Raw genomic sequence first — 19,671 nt, 5'->3', positions numbered from 1 at the left:
GAAGACTGAGATTTCCACCATGGCTTACCCCAGTGAGTGGTGTTCCAGGTGAAAATTCATCAGTGAAATGTTATCTTAGTATCCACCCTGAAAGCATTCACCTTCCTGTAACTATTACAGTAAACACCAAAAGCAAAGACAACCATTTTAGCTCATATATAGCTCTGAAAACACTGCTCACCATTCACTCTGCTGAGCCAGAGCCACTCAAATGAGGGGGTTTGCTATGGGGGAAAGTGCAGCTTGCTCCCTCACCAAGAAGCTGGTTTCGTGGTTGCCCCTCAGCCCTATCCCTTATCAAGCTGGAACAGCTGCTGCTGGCTCCAGCTTCTTTCTGCGTGCAAAGGGGCAATGGGGACACTGAAATACATTTATCTCTGCTGTGGTACTATCCTGAGAGGAGCTGGTGTACCAAACCTGACCTGGGAACCTGGAAGGCACAGGGACATTCTGCACACAGCTCAGCCTTGCAAGCGGTGGGACACGGGGCAGGAAGAAGGGGGTTTGCTGGAAAGATAAATCAGCTACAGGCTCTGGGCAGCTTGTGAATTCAGCCCATGACACTGAAGACAGTCCTGTGGTTAAGTGTATTCTTTTTCAGTTACAGCAAGAAAAGTTGCCATTGCAATCAGAGACCACAAGAGTGCTACCAAAAGGAGACTGGAATAAAAATAGAGGGGATTTTTATGTTTTCAGCAGTTTCTTGCTACTTGCTAGTACTCAGTGTGCTGAATAATTCCATGGATTTTATACAATGTAATAGCACCATGATACAAGATACTTATGGTTTTTTTTAAAGCTATAACAAGACATCTTGGGAACAATAAAATGCATTCAAAGCCCAGGTGATTTGGAGCTGTTCCTTTTAATTTGTTGTATTTGCTAGCTGAAACTTAGATATGTGTCATAGTACCTCTTTATATATAATTTTTGCCATTTGAAAGTATTTGGTATTAAGTAAATTCAGGGCAGAGAGTGCAATGGAGAGCTGTTTAACATGAAATAAAAATCTCAAGGAAGCTTTCACTGAGAACAATAGTGACAACATCACTACAAACCATGTCCATTAAAGCAATTAGAATTTTAGAGCACATCATCAAAGGCAGAACTTACCCTTCATCAAAATATTGGCAAAAAACCTGATGTCACATCACTTTCATCTTGACAGTGACTGTAGGTACCCTACTGCCAAGCTGAGCTTGCAGGTCAGAGGCAGATGTAGAGCCTCTCCTGTGGGATACATGAGGAGAGGCAGATGTGTAAAAATATGACTTACTAAGCTTTATCAATGATAAATGTTTACAGGGCACTATTAGGGAACAATCTAATTCATTTAATAGGAATACCAAGAAGTATGTTGGTTCAGCACCAAATATTTGCAGAAGGTAAGGATATAAAGTCAGCACATGAGATAATGCAGTTGTCAGAGGAAGGATCAATGCCACCCACCATTTTCCACTTGGATGAACCTTTAGACTATGGCCTGGAATATGAGAGACTGGTCCTCTGTCCCAGCTTTTGTCCTCCCAGGTGAGTGTCAGAGGCTCCAGGCAATGGGCTGCTGGAGAGGAGTGGCTATTTACTTTGCCTTGTATAACTGGGTATTGAACTGAACAACAACAAAAAAACCCCTGAAATAATTAGAAGGCTTGTGAATATTGGAATAACTGAATCATTATGGCTGGAGTGAGTCACAAAGATTGGCATTCCCATCTCAGATCTCGTTGTCATAAAACAGCAAAAATGCCAAACTTCACTAGCACCCAGGAGTAAAAGAGATGCCTGTGGCCTTCCGTAGCCTCCTTGGGAGGGCATTTTTCATAGCATCGACCTGTCAGATCCAGTGAGAGACAGGGGTGACACAATTTAAGTACACACTGGAATAATTAAAAAAAAAAAAAAGAGAAGTATATGCATTTCACTCAGAGCTTGCTCGTGTGTGTGTGTCAAACGAATGAGAATGATTCCTAATCTGCAAATCAATCCTGGTAGGGTTTATGGCAGGGACATTGCTGGTCAGCAATGCTGAAGCTGTCATGGAAGCAGTTCTGCATATGCCCATCAGCAAGATGGGCAGGAAGATTCACTGGCTTACAGGACAAAGAAAGAAATTAAGAGGAATTAACATATCCTACCCTAATTCAGAAAGAAACATTAAAAAACCCCAAACTTGTTGGGTTATTATCTAAGCTTATGTATTTAAGCCTGTACATAATGAAAAATTCTTTTAAAGGATGGACTTTCATGCCATACCCATTTCCATTACAAAAGCAAAGAAAAGGAATACTATAAAGAATTTGTTTCAGTAAGCCTTATTTTCATTATGCTTTAAAAATGAGCACTCTTTTCTTCTCTACCTTTGGTAACAATAATACTGTTAGTTACCAAGCAGATATACTCCATTCCCACTTTGAAATATTTTCAAGTCTACTCAAAATTCTAATTTGTTCTAAATAATTCTAATACATTAAGTAGAAACTTGGATGCATAGGTGTCTGGATAGCATTACATATTCTGGATTTGTTATCTGTTATTTTCATATTTGCTCATTTATGAGCAAAGGGTTTCATCACTAAGGGATCTGTCAGGTTCTTCTTACCAGAATTATTCTTCTTCAACTCATTCTGAAGCTGGCATTGTCTCACAAAGGTCAGCAAATCTGGAAATTTTTTTTAAATTTTTTTTTGTAAGACTTGCCTTTTTTTCTGTAAGAATGCCTTTTATTTTTATAAGGTGAGACTGTTATAAGTAATGGCTGAGATGATTTCCCAACCATTGGTGTCTGAGACTCATAAGATTAATAAGAAGTACCAACGGGTTATATGCCATGCAAAAAAGCTATTCATAGATTTTTATATTGTAGCAAGAACCCTACTTGTCACATATAGGAGAAGACAAGGGTACCAGACCATGCCACACGATGGGATGTGCAACCAGGCCTGGAGTATGTGAGTTAGTGTACATTTTTTCTATCTCACAGCAAAGAATACAAATCTCAAATGACATAATATGTCTTACTTACAAGCACATTGTTTTTAATCATGTCAGGAGGTAAACATAAAGGTATTCTAACAAATGAAGGAAGGAAAAAGATGAGGTCAGTAGACTGTGGGAACACTGCATTTGGTCGATAGTTCATGCCCTCCTAGTATTTGAAGGAAAGAAGCATCAGTATAAGATGAAGACTCTTTAACTCACAGACAGTAAAACAGTTATTCCATCCTTGTGCCAGTATTACATTGTTGTGAATAATCCTGTAACCTGAGTGAAGTGCCAGAAGACAGAGATCAAGTGAAGATATCAAAATGAATACACAGGCTGAATAATGATAGGTTGCCTCATTGATGTGCTCAAAATAATAAGAATGATGTATAAAACAACTACTGTAATATTTTTACATGGCAGCATGTTTGTTTTCATTGACATTACCAGTTTGGCTGATGATGTAACACAATTTAGTACCTTAAAACGTGCAACTTAATTCTGCACAATATTTATAGGAAAAAAAGCTACTCCTTTCTACATAATGCAGTACACAGACTCACAAGTAGCTCAGTCACAGGGATACTTAAAAAAAATATGTAAATAGAGAATTATCATTGATAATTATGAAAAATATGAAGAAAGTGAGCATACTAGTTTAAAAGAAGGACACAGAAGGATATTGAAAACTACCAAGTGCAATATAAATGAATAGAGTTAATGTTTCATCTCTCCACTAGTGGAATTATGAGAAGTTTACACAGATTTAAATAGTGACTAAATGAACAGGAAAAAATGCATTGAAACTGCTTTAAAGTGTAAAGACCACCTGAGAAAGTTACTGGCCAAAAATAAGAAAAAAGAAATAAATCCCAAGAGAATGAAAGAGCACATGAGAAAGTGTGGTTATGTGTAAAATTACAAGGATGACCAATAGCAAGAGAGATTACAGCAGGTTAGTGTGGAAAAAAACAAAAACAAAACAAAAACAAAACCAAAAACCACCCCAACATTAAAAACCTGTAAGTGGCATGACAAGTGTTGTTGCTAGGGGTCAGCTTCTCACTTTCTCTTCCATGACAAGTACTGGGCAGCACCAAACTGAGATAGTAAGAGGGGACGTTCAAAGGAAGCATCTTTTCACACAGCAGATGGGAGACTTGGGAAATCCTCACAAAGAAACTTTGTATACACAGGTTCTAAGGGATGAAGGGTAGCTACAAAAAAGAAAGGGCCTCACAGGTCATGAGGTGTGGGAACGCTGCATTTGGTCTAAAACTCCCTGCTTTTGCCTCTGGGTTCTGCTCAAGACTTTTTTTGTGCTTTAAAATAAATTGGCTATTGGGAGAGTAGTAGACATATCACATTTACTGCTGATTCTCCTTTTCCCTGAACATTCTTCTGTGGCTACTACCTGTCAAGGCTTTGAGGGCACAATGGCTTTGACCTGCCTCCCCTGGGACACACCTCTGCCCATGGGCCACATACCCCATTTCAACTCCAGCCTATCTATCAGAGCTATTTTGGAGGTTTGCATGTGCTGAGCCCTCCCCCTCACTCTTCCTGAATTCTTGGCTGGATTTCCAGGGAAGTCCTAGGGTCTGGCTTCTTAATTTGCCATTGGCTGACTGCCATTGGCCTGAGGCTGGGAACAGTGGCTGTTGCTGCCTCAGTTTAGCTGACCCTAATGAGGTGTTGAGTGCAGAGTCTCCCACTTGTCCCCCTTTGTAGGGCAGCCCCTGTCAACAAAAGCCTTTGGGCTACAGAGATCACAGGTCTGATTCTCTCTTGTACCCTGCAACGTCCCATATCACCATATTGATAAACATTCTTTGAAACCACTCTGACTGCAGATGTCACACATGCCGTGTGAGGCAGTTCTTCATCCACCTCTGAAAGAAGATGCCTATAGTTACCATCAAAATTATAAGAGCAAGAAAAAGATGGGGCCCTTTAGTGGTGATTTAGAGTGCTTGTTAAAATGACCTTAGGCAGCATGTGGTTCATATCATCAGGAGGTTGGTTAATCAACAGCTCATCAGAGCTCAATATAGTTAATTGCATTCTGAAGTAAATAAGGGAAGGATTTAGTGTGGAGCAAGCAGAGCACTTTCTCACAGCTTGATGTTGACCCAATCAGGAAACTTTCACATGGCTGTTGAGCAAGGTAACTGGAAGGTGATTTTAGATGATAATAATGAAAACCCTCTCCTTGTGATGTTGGCAATTCTAAAATAGGATGCTGAGAAATAAGAACTGGTTTAGGGAAAACCCTGTGAAAGTGCTATGCAGTCAGCAAAAATCTATTTATTTAATTCAACAAACAAAGATAGACTATGCACTAGTTCCTGGAAATGAAACAGGACAAAACTGCATTAGCAATAAGACACTTTTTTTTTTTCACCAGGAAAACTGTCTTTGGGATTTTACAGATTATTCTGTAATGTAGTCTTTAAATCAAGACTTGACCTATCTTGCAAAAGATCTCGATTGTAACAAAACAGACAGCAGCTTAGTGAAGTTGTGTTGTATATAATGCCAGGTATTACATTACTTGAACCATAATAATTTTTGCAGTTCTTATATTTCAGATAATATTCCATAAAGTGATTGTGGTTTTGCCCTGGGGACTGCACCTGAAGTATGCATGGTTTTCATTGCTGTTATGTTATGATGCAGCACAACTTTGGGTTAACTTCTAAGGCCTAAGTACTCTCACTTGTCAATGACTTGCACACCTTCAATTCTGTGCCTACAGTAACAACTCCAAACCCAGCTGCTGATTAAGAATGAATGTAAAGAGAAGCTGTACAATCAGCATTAAAGACTATCCTTTGTATTTAAATAGAAAAATACTACATATTATTGAAACGGGTCATCCTTATCTATGTTTCTCCAGACACATATATGATGCAAGTCATTGCCAATATTTTCATTAAGTTGTTATGGAAGACAAAATCTTCACTGAGCTGTGGAAGGAGTAAGTTGTGGCCATCAGCTAAGATGGTGACACCAAATCAGCTTCTCAGCATGCTTTTTTTTCTCATTAGCTCTACAGCAATAAGATGAAACCAGAGCACCAAGACTTTTCACATTATTGGAAAGGTTTTTCACCTTCCCAGTATTCCTGTAGATGCTTAATGTTTGCTTAGCTCTACACCATCTTTTTTAATGATTTTGTTAACTAAGAGTTAAATTTTTAAATACATTGATTTTCTTTATTTAGGGATTAGTGTCCTGAGAATAAAAAGAGCTCTAATCAGAGCTGCCTACTGCAGTTGGCCTCTGCCTGGCCAACAGCTCCCTGCCACTGCTGGTTCACTCCTTGCTACTTGATGCCTTGCCAGTCACTTCTGGTAGGAGTGTGCTGCCATCCTCTGCCTGGAGGAGTATGACCAGCTCCTGTGGTAAAGATGAATCTTAGTGTGGCTTTTATAAGGATTGCTTTTATTCTCAGGGGTAATCAGCAATTACTGATCTCTCAGTGTTCATATTAAGGGGATTTTTACTATCATAATCCAATTTGTTCCCCATGAGTGTAAGCTACAGTCATACAGGAGGACTTGGATGAAAAAAAAAAGAATGAAATATGTATCTCTTTTTAAGGTGTGAGACCATAGTCTTTGGTTTGACTTCAGTATTTTCCCATGTACCATGTACCATTCTGGTACTTCTGATCAACAATTCTTTGTACAAGAAGCCAACTTTTAATGTGAATATTTCCACAGTTTGGACAGCAGCAGTCCTAATATAACTAAATTCTTACCAGTCATAAAGAAAGCAATATAAAAGATATTTTAATTCCTGAGAATTTATGAATTAAGGGTGTATACCAGACTAGGAATAAATGTGGAGAAATTGCTGTTTTGACTTCAATCATAATGTAACACGTGTTTTTTTCTCTGTAACAATGAATGAAGACCCCTCTTGACCATATTACTTATCACTTAGTCATGGAAAACTAAAAATAGTTCTGCATAAAAATTTATAAGTAAAAGGAATCAATAAAATACAAGGAGAGGTTTATTGATTATAGAACAAAACCATTCTTAGGCACACAATGGATTGGTGATTGGTAACAGCCAGCATGGCTTGATCAAGGGCAAATGAAGACATGTCCAATCTGGGTGCCTTCTAAAATGGGATGACTAGTTTGCTGAACAAGGGCAGACCAGTGTATGTTATTTACTGGAAGTTTAGCTAGATGTTTGACACAGTATATCTTATTATTCTGGTAGCCAAACAGGTGTGGGTAAAAAACTAGAAAATCTGAAATTGTCATCTGCAGTTCAAAGCCAAGCAGCTGATGACCGGTTCCTAGTGATGTTCTTCAGCAGTTAATACTGAGGCTGATAATGGTCAACAACTTCATTTAAGATTTGGAGAATAAGACTGGAAGTGCTCTCAGCAAGTTCATGTATGACGCCAAACTGAGGAAAAGAACAGCTCATGCTGGAGGGAAGAATGGCAGAGGAGGTTTGAGGATGAAGACATGAGCTGACAGGAGCTGATATCCAGCAAATGAAAATATAAAGCCCTGCACCTGGGAGAGAATTAATTTATCCACAGAATGTGTCAAGGGAGTCAGCTAGACAGAAAAGAGTTATGTTCAAAAGGAGATTAGGGTCCTGATATACAGTGAATTAAGCATATGAGACTACTGCATATTAGACTACAAATATTAAAGACCAGCAGATCTGGAAAAGTTGTTGTTTTCCCTCTGTTCATTATTTTTCAGAATGCATTTGGAATGTTGTGTCTAATTTGAGGTTGTCCAGAACAAGACAGGCATTGATCAGAAACTGAATCAAGTTGAGTGAATGATGGATCCCACTTCTTTCCTCAGTTACCTAATGGGATTATACAAAAGACGGTACCAGACTCTTCCCTGTGCACAGGTGATACACAGCAAAACGATGAGAGGGAATAGACACAAGTTGTCACAAAAGAGATTTCAATTATACATTTTTACACACCTATGTACACAAGTTACTTACTGGGAGAGTGGACAGGCAGTGGACCAAGTGACAAGGGAAGCTGTGGAACCTCCTTCCTCAGAGATTTCCATCCAAAACTCAGCTCCGTGAGACCTGAGCAACACCAACAAACTTTAAAGTTAGTCCTGCTTTTAATGCAGAGAACTGGACCAGATGAGGCCCAGAATTTCCTTCCTGTCTAAATTATGCTGTGATTCTAAGTTTTTCTCTCAGCTTTTCTCTGAGATTGCTTTCTTTTGGAAGGCATCCCAAACTTTGATGACATCAGTTAAGACACGTGTATTTAAGGTTTCTCAGCTAGGCAACAGTCTGTCTCTTTAGATTTCATTATTGTCTTCAGATTTTTACATGTATTATGCACCACATCCCAGCTTCACTTTTTGAAATAACAGTAAAGACACAAAGTTGGATAGAATGGTTAAGCAGAGGAGAGTCTGGTTATCAAAGAGAATAAAGAAGAAAAAATGTGAGAAGTGAAGATAATGAAATACAATGTCATATGGAAAGTGGCACAGTTGAAGGTAAATAACAGGAATTTGTGCTCCAGGGTAGGAATTCTGTGCTGGAAATTTTTGAGAAGATCAAGGGTGGACCTGTTGATCACAGATAACTAGGAACTACTCTTTAAAAGATGCTTTCTGAATAGGCTATATGTTATCTTATAACATATCAGGCAATGTAAGAATAGTTAATATTTCAAGATGTGCTACTGGTGAGATCACACTGGAATATTTTATACATTTTTAGCCATGTGCACTAATGAAATATGGATCCAAATAGAAGGTACTGTAGACAAAAGCTCCAAGGATGTTGTTGCAGACCAAAGACAGACAGTTTTCAAGAAATTAAGTATGTTTAGCTTGCTTGCCTAGCAAAACAGGTTAAAAAACTGTACTCTCTTCATTAGTGATCAAAGTTGACCATCAAGTATCAGATTGAGAGAAAAAGCTTTTGAAGCCAAAAAGCCCTGACAGTTCAAAACCCTAGATCTTGACTGGAAATTAAAAGAAATTTCCTATGCATCTGAAGACCAACCTTTTGCAGGAACATTTTAAGTGGATGGAGTGGGATGGAACAATTTTTACTGTTCTTAAGGCAGGGGTTGGCTTTCTAACTGAAGGTGTTTTTCAATTTCCAGAGTGGATTTGTGATCTGGATTTCTCCTGCATTTTTATTTTATCATTTTACTCATTTTACTAAGACTTGCAGTTGAATTACTCTGACATAGCAATTGGTAATTTGCAATTAGTAGCAATTGCCATCTTCTCACTGATGATGATGTCTCTAGTTCTAGGAAGAGAAGGGGAGCTGTCTGGCTGAGAATAACAAAAACCATGAGTGGGGCAAGGTACTGCTAATTGAAGGCAAAATGTAATAAGGTTTTCCGAAGATCAGCATTATTTAAGTAGTCTGTACTTGTTTATAGCAAGTGAAAAAACAGGGTGTGTTAGCAGCAGTGGCAGGGAAGGGCACATAAACTACAAGAAGCAGAACATTTTGGTGTAACATCCAGACAATCAGTTCTCATAGTTCACATGCTTTAAGTTCACTTCTTTTTTTTGAGCACAATTAATTTCAGGGATTGGGAATAATGCACAAAAAAGACTACAATCAAATAACATACCTGTCAGGAAACCAGTTCAGGTTTCCTTGAACTGAAGCTGTAAGTAGGTAAAGGGCTGCTCCAAAGTACACAGAGCCCCAGTCTACTTTCACATTGGATTTGCCTGTACTGCCAGTAGTAATGAACTATAAATCTGACCAGTCTTCTAAGCACAAGTGTTTCTTGACAATTGTTCACAATTTGTTCAGTATACCCAAAACATTGTATTTTCTCTTTCTGCAAGTTCTTTGCTGGCTCTGGCACATCTTAGCTGAATGAACTTTAGCCATAGATTTTGAAAATAAAAGTTCACACCAAAATACATTTTAGCTATCAGTAACCAGGAACATGGCTAAAGTTGAGGCATCCCATTTTTTAATTCCAGGAAGGTCTGAACTATTATAATCTTGAAAAGGTGTTTCACAAGTGTGTACAAAAGGAATACACCTGCACATTATCTAGCTAATTAATTTTTTACCATTGTGGATAAACACGTATTTTGGGACCTCTAACAGAGGGCAGAACTGGGAGGAGACAAGATTAAAACTGTCTAAACCATAGTTTGTTAGAAGTTAATGATTCCTGTACCAGGTACCAGCTCAGCTTTGCTTAAGGAGAAAAAGCTGTTTTGAGCATTTTTGTGGGAGTATAACTGCTGTTGTTGTGGATACAGAACCTAGGTAGGAACCTCTTCAATATTCTCTTTGTTTGCCTTAACTTTAAAATGTTGTCATATAGTTTGCAGCTAAAGTACATTACATGTGTAATCGTAGTTGTGTTTCCTGTGACCAGTAACACCAGCAACTTTCCTGTTGTACATGTCAGTGCTTGAATGCTGGCATCATACATTTGTGTGTGTGTCTATGGGGAGCAAGCATCATATGTCCTGAACAATGCAAGCAGCCTTGAGGCCTGCACAACAAACACTATGATATTTATTTTTCTTATTATGTTAACTTAAAAGGTCGTCTTGTGATTCCTTAATGTATTAACAAATTAATAAGAATTGCAGACACTTAAGTTTGTGTGAATCAATACATATCCATAAACTACTGCGTGAAATGTGGCTCTTGATTTGTGATTTCTGAGTCTACTGCCTGGTGGTATAGGCCCTGAGAGTGCAACTGTGATGAGAAACAGCCCAGGAACTTGCAATGTCTGTGCTGGATTCTAAAAATTCCTCAGTCATTCTATTGTTTTTTTTGTAAGAAGCTTCAAAGCTTGTAGTGAACCTTGGCCTTCGTAATCTAATCTTGTCTTGGCCTTTGTAATCTAATTGCCTGTTATTTGTGCTGGGGTGTTTAAATCGTTACTTTTATTCATTATAATTTTCATATAATTAGGGATTAAAAAAGCAAGCTTGGAGTTTTTCAAATGTTTACTAAGGAATAGATCTACCTAACTGGCACAGAGGTAGGCCAGGGCCCCTATAAAGTTATATACCCTGAAGAACCAAAAAAATTTGCAGTTGTCCTCTGGAAGGCTGGATGCTGGATCCTGGAATGATCTCAAAAGTACTTTCCATGATGCTGTGCTCCAACACAGATTATCCACACTGATTATTAGTTAAGGCCCTTGATCTTCCACTACCCAAAATGTTTCACAGAAGACACTGTACTGAGCGCAAGATCAAATGAGGCTGTTAGATACTCCCGGAGTGTGAGGAAAAAGTGAATTGGAAAACTCTTAACTTTAATTCTCACAGTATGGCTTAGGTTTTTTGCTGGGTTTTTGATTCATTTTTTTGTTTGTTTTCTTTTGCCTTTTCCCCTTAAGCTTACTTTTAAGGAGAGGATTGTTTTCTTCCCTCAGGAAAGAAATCAGGGTAATTTTTGTTTGGGCTGGTTGACTACCTTAACAATACCAATATTTCTTTTGACTGATTTCATCCTTCAGCAAATGCAGTCACCTCAACTACTTCTACTACAGCAGAACGGGTTGTGCAGGCAAATTATATTACCTTTAGAGTAGTCATACTGCTGAGAGGACACATTTGGGGCAGAAAGCTTCATACTTTTCTTTTGCATGTGACTGGACCTTTGCTTTATTAAACATGGAAAATAATGTTAATGAAGTAAATCTAAAATAGCAACTTCATCATCACTTGAAAGTGTCAGGCTTATCAGCTAATGTATATTGACATCAATTGTGAGTTGATTTTTTATCTTTTTTCTTCTTGTGACATGGCGTTTCTCCAACCCTTTTCTATCTCCAGTGCATTTCCATGTAGGTCACGGTCAACTGAGGATGGGGAGGACATGCTGCCAGTAACTCCAAATTTTGATCCTTGCATGCAGCTCACTCTAACTTTTCTCCAGCACAGCTGCATCACCTTCTTGCTTCTTTTCCCCCATCCTAGCTTTCCCCAGTGAGAGTGGGACCATCTCCAGTAGCATCTTTGCAAATCAACATTAAAAAGTGTCATTTATCACTGGCAGGCACTGGTTACCTTTGTTTTTCCCTGGGTGTCCTTCCCTTGGATCAGTGTTGATGCTAAGCACTGACAGTGCCAAGGCAATTAACTTCCACCCTCTAGCTGCCTTACACTTTTTTGTATGCATCAAGCAGTTTTTGTCCCATTTGTATTTTACTGTATTTTTCTTATTTTTTTTTTTTATCCTTTATCCTGCCTAGTGCCATAACCTCTGTCTCTGTATGCCTTTTTGACAAGTCACCTCTAGTCATAGCATAACAGAATCGTTTTGTTTGGAAAGAACCTTTAAGATAATTGAACCCAACCATTAACCTGACTCTAGTAAGTCTGGTGCGGAACCAGGTCCCTAAGCACCACATCTACATGTCTTTTAAAAAAAACCTCCTCCTCCATGGACAGACTGTTCCAGTATTCTGTAACCTTTTCGGTGAAGAAGTTCATCTAGTATCTAATCTAAACCTCCCCTGGCACAACTTGAGGCCATTTCCTCTTGCTCTTTTTCTTCTTACTAGGGACAAGAGACCAACTCCCACCTTCTACAACCTCCCTTAAGGTGACTATAGAGAGTGATATGGTCTGCCCTCAACCTCCTTTTCTCCAGACTGAACAACCCCAGATGCCTCAGATGTTCCTTATAAAGCTTCTTCCCAGACCCTTCACCAGCTCTGTTGCTCTTCTTTGGACACGCTCCAGCACCTCAATGTCTTTCTTGCAGTAGGAGGCACAAAACTGGACCCAGTACTTCAGATGCTGCCTCACCAGTGCCGAGTACAGGGGCATGAGCAGTTCTCTAGTCCTGCTGGCCACATTATTCCTGATAAAAGCTAGGATCCTTCTGGCCTTCTTGGCCACCTGGGCACATGGCTAGCTCATATTCAACCAACTTCTGACCAATATCACCAGGTCCTTTTCCTCTGGGCAGCTTTCCAACCACTCTTCCCCAAGACTCTAGCATTGCCTGCAGTAGCTGTGACAAATGTTCAGAACCCAGCACTTGACATTGTTAAATATCATACAATTGGCCTCAGCCCATAGACCCAGCCCGTCTAGTACCCCTGCAGAGCCTTCCTACCCTCAAGTAGATCACATTCCTGCCCAACCAGGTGTCACCTGCTAACTTGCTGAGGGTGCACTCTATCTCCTTATCCAGATCATTGATAAATACATTAAACAGAACTGGTTGCAACATTGAGCCTGAAAAAAACACTTTTGACCAGCTGTCAACTGGATTTAACTCCATGTGCCACAACTCTTCGAACCTGGCCATCCAGCCAGTTTTTTTTCAGCAAAGGGTACATCACTCTAGGCTGTAAGTAGTCGTTGTCTCCAGCACAATGCTGTGGAAAACCCTTTAAGACTTTACTGAAGTCCAGGTAAACAACAGCTACAGCCTTTCCCTCATACACCAAGGGGGTCACCTTGTCATTTCTGTATCATAACTATGTCACCATGTCTAGCTGCTTAACCTGCTCTTTGATCCTTACTGCTTCCACTTTTCAATGGTACTGTCCTTCATTCTCGTGTCTTCACAGCCTTTCTTAACTGGGATAGCCTCCTTATATCTAACCTTCTTCAGTTACATCTATGGATAACTGACTGCCTCTCTCTTTTTTCTACTTTGCCCTTTATTTCTATCTCCATGTTTCTCTGCTTTCACTTGTCTCCTTATATTGAGATTCTAAGTCATGTTGTGCCTTCAAACTGTATAAAAAGCCACTTTTTTAGTTCTGTGACCTGCAATATGTTACCTCAGCATCTTATGGTAGTCATTGGTGCATCATGATAAACAGGGAGAAACAAATATCTTCAGATTACATGGGGACAAATGAATCTTAAAGGACCAGAAGCTCAAAAATATTTGTGTGCTAACTTTTCCTGAGAATGAGAATCTAATTTTATAAATATCTCTGCTGGTTACTGTGCAGACTTGATGAAATCCTTTCTTTCTCATTCTTGTTCCTGTCTATCTGAAGAGCCAAGGGGAAGGAAAAGTTGTGGGGGATTTTTGTCCAGATAAGTTTTCTGACCTGGACTAAACAGCAGAGCCACAGAAGCAGTGGAACTCACACTAATCAGGAGTTTGGGAAGCAGATATGAGCAGTAGGGAAGTAAAGAATTGTTCATGCCAGCAGTAGTGCCTAAGGACACACTCATGAACTTAACCCAAGAAAATCTGAAGTTGTGTAAATCTCTGTTTGGGAATTTTTCTTAAACGTCCTTAGGTATTAACCCTCCTCTAAGTGAAGGAAAATGTTCTTCTCCATCATACATTACAGCAATGCCAACCTTTTAAATGTTCTGACACGTATTACTCTGCCATATGTTTTGTAGCAGAGCAATTTGCAGTTTTAGATGGACTTCTTCCAGCATTGAAAAAGTTCATCCAACTTTCTTCAGCTCCATTCAAGCATAGAGAAGCTCTCTTTGTGTGATTTACTCCCCCCCCATCCCCCTTTCTTCATCCTTTTCTCAATGAGGAGACTATGGTGAAAGGTGAAATAAATCAGTTCCTGTGAGCTATGATTTCTGAGTTCTGACCTGGGGACATTAGCTTCACTGTTCCTGTCTCCCCTGTGTGTCAAGATCTGCAGATCTGAAGAGGGTTTTTTTGAAGTGACCCATTTTTTCCGAGGGGCTGAACAGTGGCATCTGGATCTTTCTTCCTTCAGAAATCTGTTCTGTTTGTAGTTGGAGTTGCAAAAACGGGCAAGTGTTTTCATTCTTTAAATAAAATTTCAAATAGATATGTAGTCTTCCCTTACACCTTTTCACTGAAGAATTGTTTTAATTGCTTTCCCACCTTTCAGATACAGAGATTTAAAAAAACTTAGGAAAAAAAAAAAGATGCAGTTTTGTACTATTCATTGAAATAAAACCAAACTGACCTTACTAGTGAAAAAAGGCTTTCTACAATAAAGAAATACATTATATCAAAGGACAGTAAGAATTTATCATTTACAGCTACAGGGTGTGCTCTTCCCAGGGGAACTGGAGCAGTTTTCCTGAGCTGCTGAGTTGTAAATGATTTCATGCATCGGGGCACATAGACAGGAGTCTGCAAATAGAAGGGGATGAGGGATACTCTGTAGACTATTGCAAGAAGAAAAAAAAGAAAAAAACCATAATATCCTTATAGGAAGTCAGTTACTTAAATTAATTTATTTTTTTTTTAGTCATTAAGAATTTCTCCCAACAGGCCAATGTGAAGAAATAAGTCAGATGGCATGGTGTTACTACAGAGATCCTACCAAAATGATGTAGTGTTCTGCAAGATCTTCAAATTCAGAGCTTCCCCAGGACTCCATGTCCTTCAGCACTGATGCTTTGTTGATCTTTATAGTGATTTTTGTGGTTTATCGTTTATACAGATTTTTGTTATTTATGTGCAGTTTATTGTTTGGTTGTGGGGTTTTTGTTGCTTTTTTTCCTTTTTTTCTTTTTTTTTCCTCTTACTCTTCAGTGGAAATTGTCTTTGTTTAGCATGAAAAGTCATTTTAATGGGGGAGGGGTGGGGGTTGAAGAACCATTTCACTTGAAAAGAGACATGTCAAAGCAAGATACTCTAGGACTTAAACAAACATACACTTTGAAACACCCAAGTCATTGAGCCAAATCCTTTCCAATGAAAAGAGTCAGTTTCACCATCTCAGCATTACCCTGTAACTACTGTTTCATCAGAAAGGTCTTAAGCAACTATTTTGACATATGTGCTTTAATATTTTTGTTTTCTCTTGAGTTCAGATCACTCAGTGCAGAAATCAACCATGACCGTGGAAACCGAATCCAGCAATGTCAATAACTTAAATGAGGAAGCAAAACCTGCCCAGCTTTTGGATGATGAAGCTAACAGAAATCTACCAGTCAAAAAGAAGACTTCCTCTTGCACTGGCTTGAAGGTTTGATGTCTTCTCAATATCACCACATATTAGTGTTGTTACATGTTTAGAAGTGATATTCAAGTAACATGCCAAGTTACTTCATTCCTGTTCCCCTTATCTTTTCTGGAACTGGAGGTACAGGAGATGGTTTGATCTTATATTTGTCCTAAAGAAACTAAAAATTCCTGATGTATACTATTTATTCACAAGTTACTCATAGGTCAATCCCTTTGTGGTCATTAGAGAGAGCTGGCAACCTCCAGTGGATGATGCATTTTTGTCTGGTGGTTGCTACCACCACCCATTCTTGTAGGACCAAAACAAGATGAGATGAATTGTATCCCAGGACCTTTGCCTGATCCAGGGCTGTATGTCAAATAGTGCACTGATTCCCAAAAGTACACATGCTTTCAGGAGTGCACAAGAAGAAATGACTGAACAAAGCAAGTAAGCTAAAGATAATTCTGCTTTCACGTTAAAGCCTTGGTATTTATTGCTGCTGGATGAGATGTAAATACTACAGGGGTAAGATTTCTGTTGACACTGATGTGTTTGGGTTTATGCTTTGACTAATTCTTCAACCAGCTTCATCTCAGGTTAAATTCCATTGACTCAGTGGACTTGCAATCAGGGACACATTTGTCTCTATAAAAAGGTCTGTAAAATGAAAGATAAATGGGAAAAAATAGGTAATTGCAGGCTTCTCAAACACATGAAATATATTGACGCAGGTATAGAGAAAAGGTTGTTATATTTCTTACTTCATCTGACTTAAATTTGCCACCCATATTCACCTCCAAAAATTAAATCTGATCTGTCGGGAGACTCACAGAACAAATTTTACCATCATATAAGTGGGAAATGGTACAAGTCTGTAGATCTATGCCCAACTTCATGGTAATTAGAGTTTAATAGACCCAATACCCTAAAGGCAATGAAAGACAAACTGTTTCTCTTCCTCGTCTTCTATCAAATGTTTTGCAGTTTACATGGGGGTTGCATTTTTCATACACAAAATATCCAAGTTATCTTTGTTTGTGTTTTCATGCTTATCAGCAGTGTGTGAATTCAGTCAAGATCTCTGAGAGCATAAGACAAGAAAGGTGGTTCTCACAGACTCTCTGTCAGTTGAGCTCAGGAAATATAAAATATGTCAGGACAAAGCCAACACTTGGGAGATTTCTCTCTTCATACCTGATAAAAAGAATACATCTATTTGCAAGCTTTTGCTCCCAGGATCAGCTTCATTTCTTACAGTAGACAGTATTGCAAAGTCTAAATCTATATTTACTTTTGTTTACTTAGCCAGCATTGTGTTGCATTAGGACTTTTACCCACTGAGCAATAAGTATATTTGGTTTTCAGATTATGTTGAAATAGTTGGATAATATTTAAACAAACTTAGTTTAACCTTTTATCAAATACATCTTTATTCAAAAAAGCCATAGTGTGTGTGGTAGGAGAATTATAAAATTATAAACAATATTGATCTTTCACTTATGAGGTACATGGTGTACAAGCAAAATAGACATAATCCACACTTTTCAAATAAATTATCTAAGACAGAGATGAACTCAATCAATCTGCACCACCTGCCACATATTGGAATATCATAAAAAATTGCACAAAACCTTTATGTTGATGCCACGGCTATCCATATATTTGAGCTAGACCCAGTTATGGATTAGCCTAACAATCATGATCTGTGGCCTAAGCAGAAGATAACTGGGGCTAAGATTAATTTTGGGCTGGACTACCATCAGTAAATCTATCCCAATTAGGTATTTTATTTCTGGCAAATTTTAAATTTCTGCAACATCTAGAAAACTCACCATTTTGGCTGTCCAACACAGGACAATCATTATATTTTTGATAAATGTAATGTTAGGATGTTGGTCAGGTAAGTAGTCCCCAATGAGTTGTCTGGTAAATTTAAGTTCTGCACTCTATGGGATTTCTGCTTTGGAAAACTTGTGGCCAGCAATTTAGGCCACAAGATCAGGCTTTCTGGTCACTAAGATGGCTTTTGAAAACTTGATGCCTAAAGCAGGCAACTACTCTCTAGGCAGCACCTACCACCAGCCCTTTCTTTCCAGCAAGGAAAACCAGATTAGGAAGTAAACAGTGTTGAGAGACTACTCTGGCCCTCCATAATATTTGGCTATGGGAAAATTCACACACTGCAACTTGAGTAACCAAATGTAGAGCATTGAACATCATTTGGTCCCCAAGTGACAAGTTTTCCTGCTTCTGTCTTCCATTTTCTGTCTTAATCTTTCCTCAGGCATTTCTCGCTGCTTTATCGTTCAGCTACCTTAGCAAGGCATTGTCTGGTACCATTATGAAAAGTTCCATCACTCAGATTGAACGAAGGTTTGACCTGACATCCTCTGTTGTTGGTTTCATTGATGGGAGCTTCGAAATGGGTAAATGATATTCTGTAATTTGCAGAAAACTGGTCAGAGGAACACGATAGCGTCTGGCAATAATTTTGTTTCATTGCTTTCCAGGTAACTTGCTGGTGATTGCATTTGTAAGCTACTTCGGAGCTAAACTTCACAGGCCCAGAATAATAGCTGCTGGCTGCTTCACTATGGCTTTGGGAAATTTTTTAACAGCAATGCCTCATTTCTTCATGGGATAGTAAGTACTAATCAAGATTAATTTAGGCAACCTCACATTGGAATTGGATGCTGCTTTCTAGTTTTCAAAAGAAACTTGTTGTATACTAAGTCTTGGATTTCCAGAGGCCTATAGAACCTTACCTCTATCTTCAATGATTCGTGTTTGATACACACATCACTGTACATTATAACTGGATGGAAAAATATAGTTCCTGTGGGGTGAAAGTTCAACTTCTCAATGAAAACAAGAAAATCAAAGTGCTTTGGTTTTCAGACAGACTCATTCAGAAAAGAGACAAAGGAGGAATTTATTTTCCCGAGTCATTAGAATTCATTTTTTCAGGATGAAACACCCATGGTACTCTAGTGAAAATTCAAGTTTCAAACAAAATATAGTGGCCCTTGAAAAATATTCAACAATGCTAGTATGCTGGTGCTACTTCTTTAATGAAATATATACTCTTCTTGAATGGCTAATTTTAAAAATCACTTAGTGGGAAAATAAGTGTCAACCTAAGAGTGTTAACCTAGTTATTACTGGTTGCTAGTAGAGATGTCAGAATCATGTCAGCAGGAAAGTCAAACCATTATGAAGCACTCTATAAGGGATATAAATTCCACCTACATGGTTTCCAGAATAAGCAGAAACTTGTGATGTTTTGAACAGGATCTCAAACTGATAACTTCATACTAAGTGACACCTCTTCCTAAAATCAGACTTAATTTGCAGTAACAGGTAACGCTCCTACAAAATCAAGGATTCCTAGCTTAGCTGACGAAGAAACCAATCAACAAATGTACTCATTAGAAGAAATCCTGCTCCTTGAAGGAGGAAACCAGAGCCTTGTAGTGCAAGATTTTGCTCTCCTGTCACAAACAGCTTCTCCTCACATAAAGGAGCTTCTGAGCTTCACACAGAGCTTGCAGATAGCTCAGTGCTGGTAGAACTGATACCAGGGGTTTTCCTATTCCAAATGCACATAGCTGGTTAAACTGATTTTATGTGACTGGTCAAGCTTAATTTTTGTTCATCTTCCTCAGGCTCAGAGATTTACTACTTACTGCAATAATGTTTCTAGACACAGCTTTGATATTGTGATAGCATAAATGTAGACATATTTCTGTTGTTATCTTAAATGTATTACAATGATTT

General features: G+C 38.7%; 1 protein-coding gene across 3 annotated transcripts in view; it reads left to right on the top strand.

Moving 5' to 3' along the window:
- Nucleotides 1-6,330: 6,330 nt before the first annotated feature.
- LOC103539606 (solute carrier organic anion transporter family member 1C1) overlaps nucleotides 6,331-19,671 on the top strand; it is a 28,282-nt gene continuing 14,941 nt past the window's right edge. The window contains exons 1-5 of one of the 3 annotated variants that reach the window (XM_030457151.1): nucleotides 10,149-10,262; nucleotides 14,978-15,155; nucleotides 15,758-15,912; nucleotides 18,179-18,320; nucleotides 18,405-18,537. In XM_030457151.1, the coding sequence (XP_030313011.1) occupies nucleotides 15,781-15,912; nucleotides 18,179-18,320; nucleotides 18,405-18,537 (407 nt within the window). In that variant the 5' untranslated portion in view covers nucleotides 10,149-10,262; nucleotides 14,978-15,155; nucleotides 15,758-15,780. Of the gene's footprint in view, nucleotides 6,390-10,148; nucleotides 10,263-14,977; nucleotides 15,156-15,757; nucleotides 15,913-18,178; nucleotides 18,321-18,404; nucleotides 18,538-19,671 lie in introns of those variants that run through there. The other 2 variants (XM_030457141.1, XM_008506118.2) reach the window with 2 other exon arrangements.

This window comes from Calypte anna, chromosome 1, assembly GCF_003957555.1.
Source record: "Calypte anna isolate BGI_N300 chromosome 1, bCalAnn1_v1.p, whole genome shotgun sequence".
In the NCBI taxonomy this organism is placed as follows: Eukaryota; Metazoa; Chordata; class Aves; order Apodiformes; family Trochilidae; genus Calypte; species Calypte anna.
Note: the sequence above shows the minus strand (reverse complement) of the source record. Positions and strands in the feature narration are given on the sequence as shown.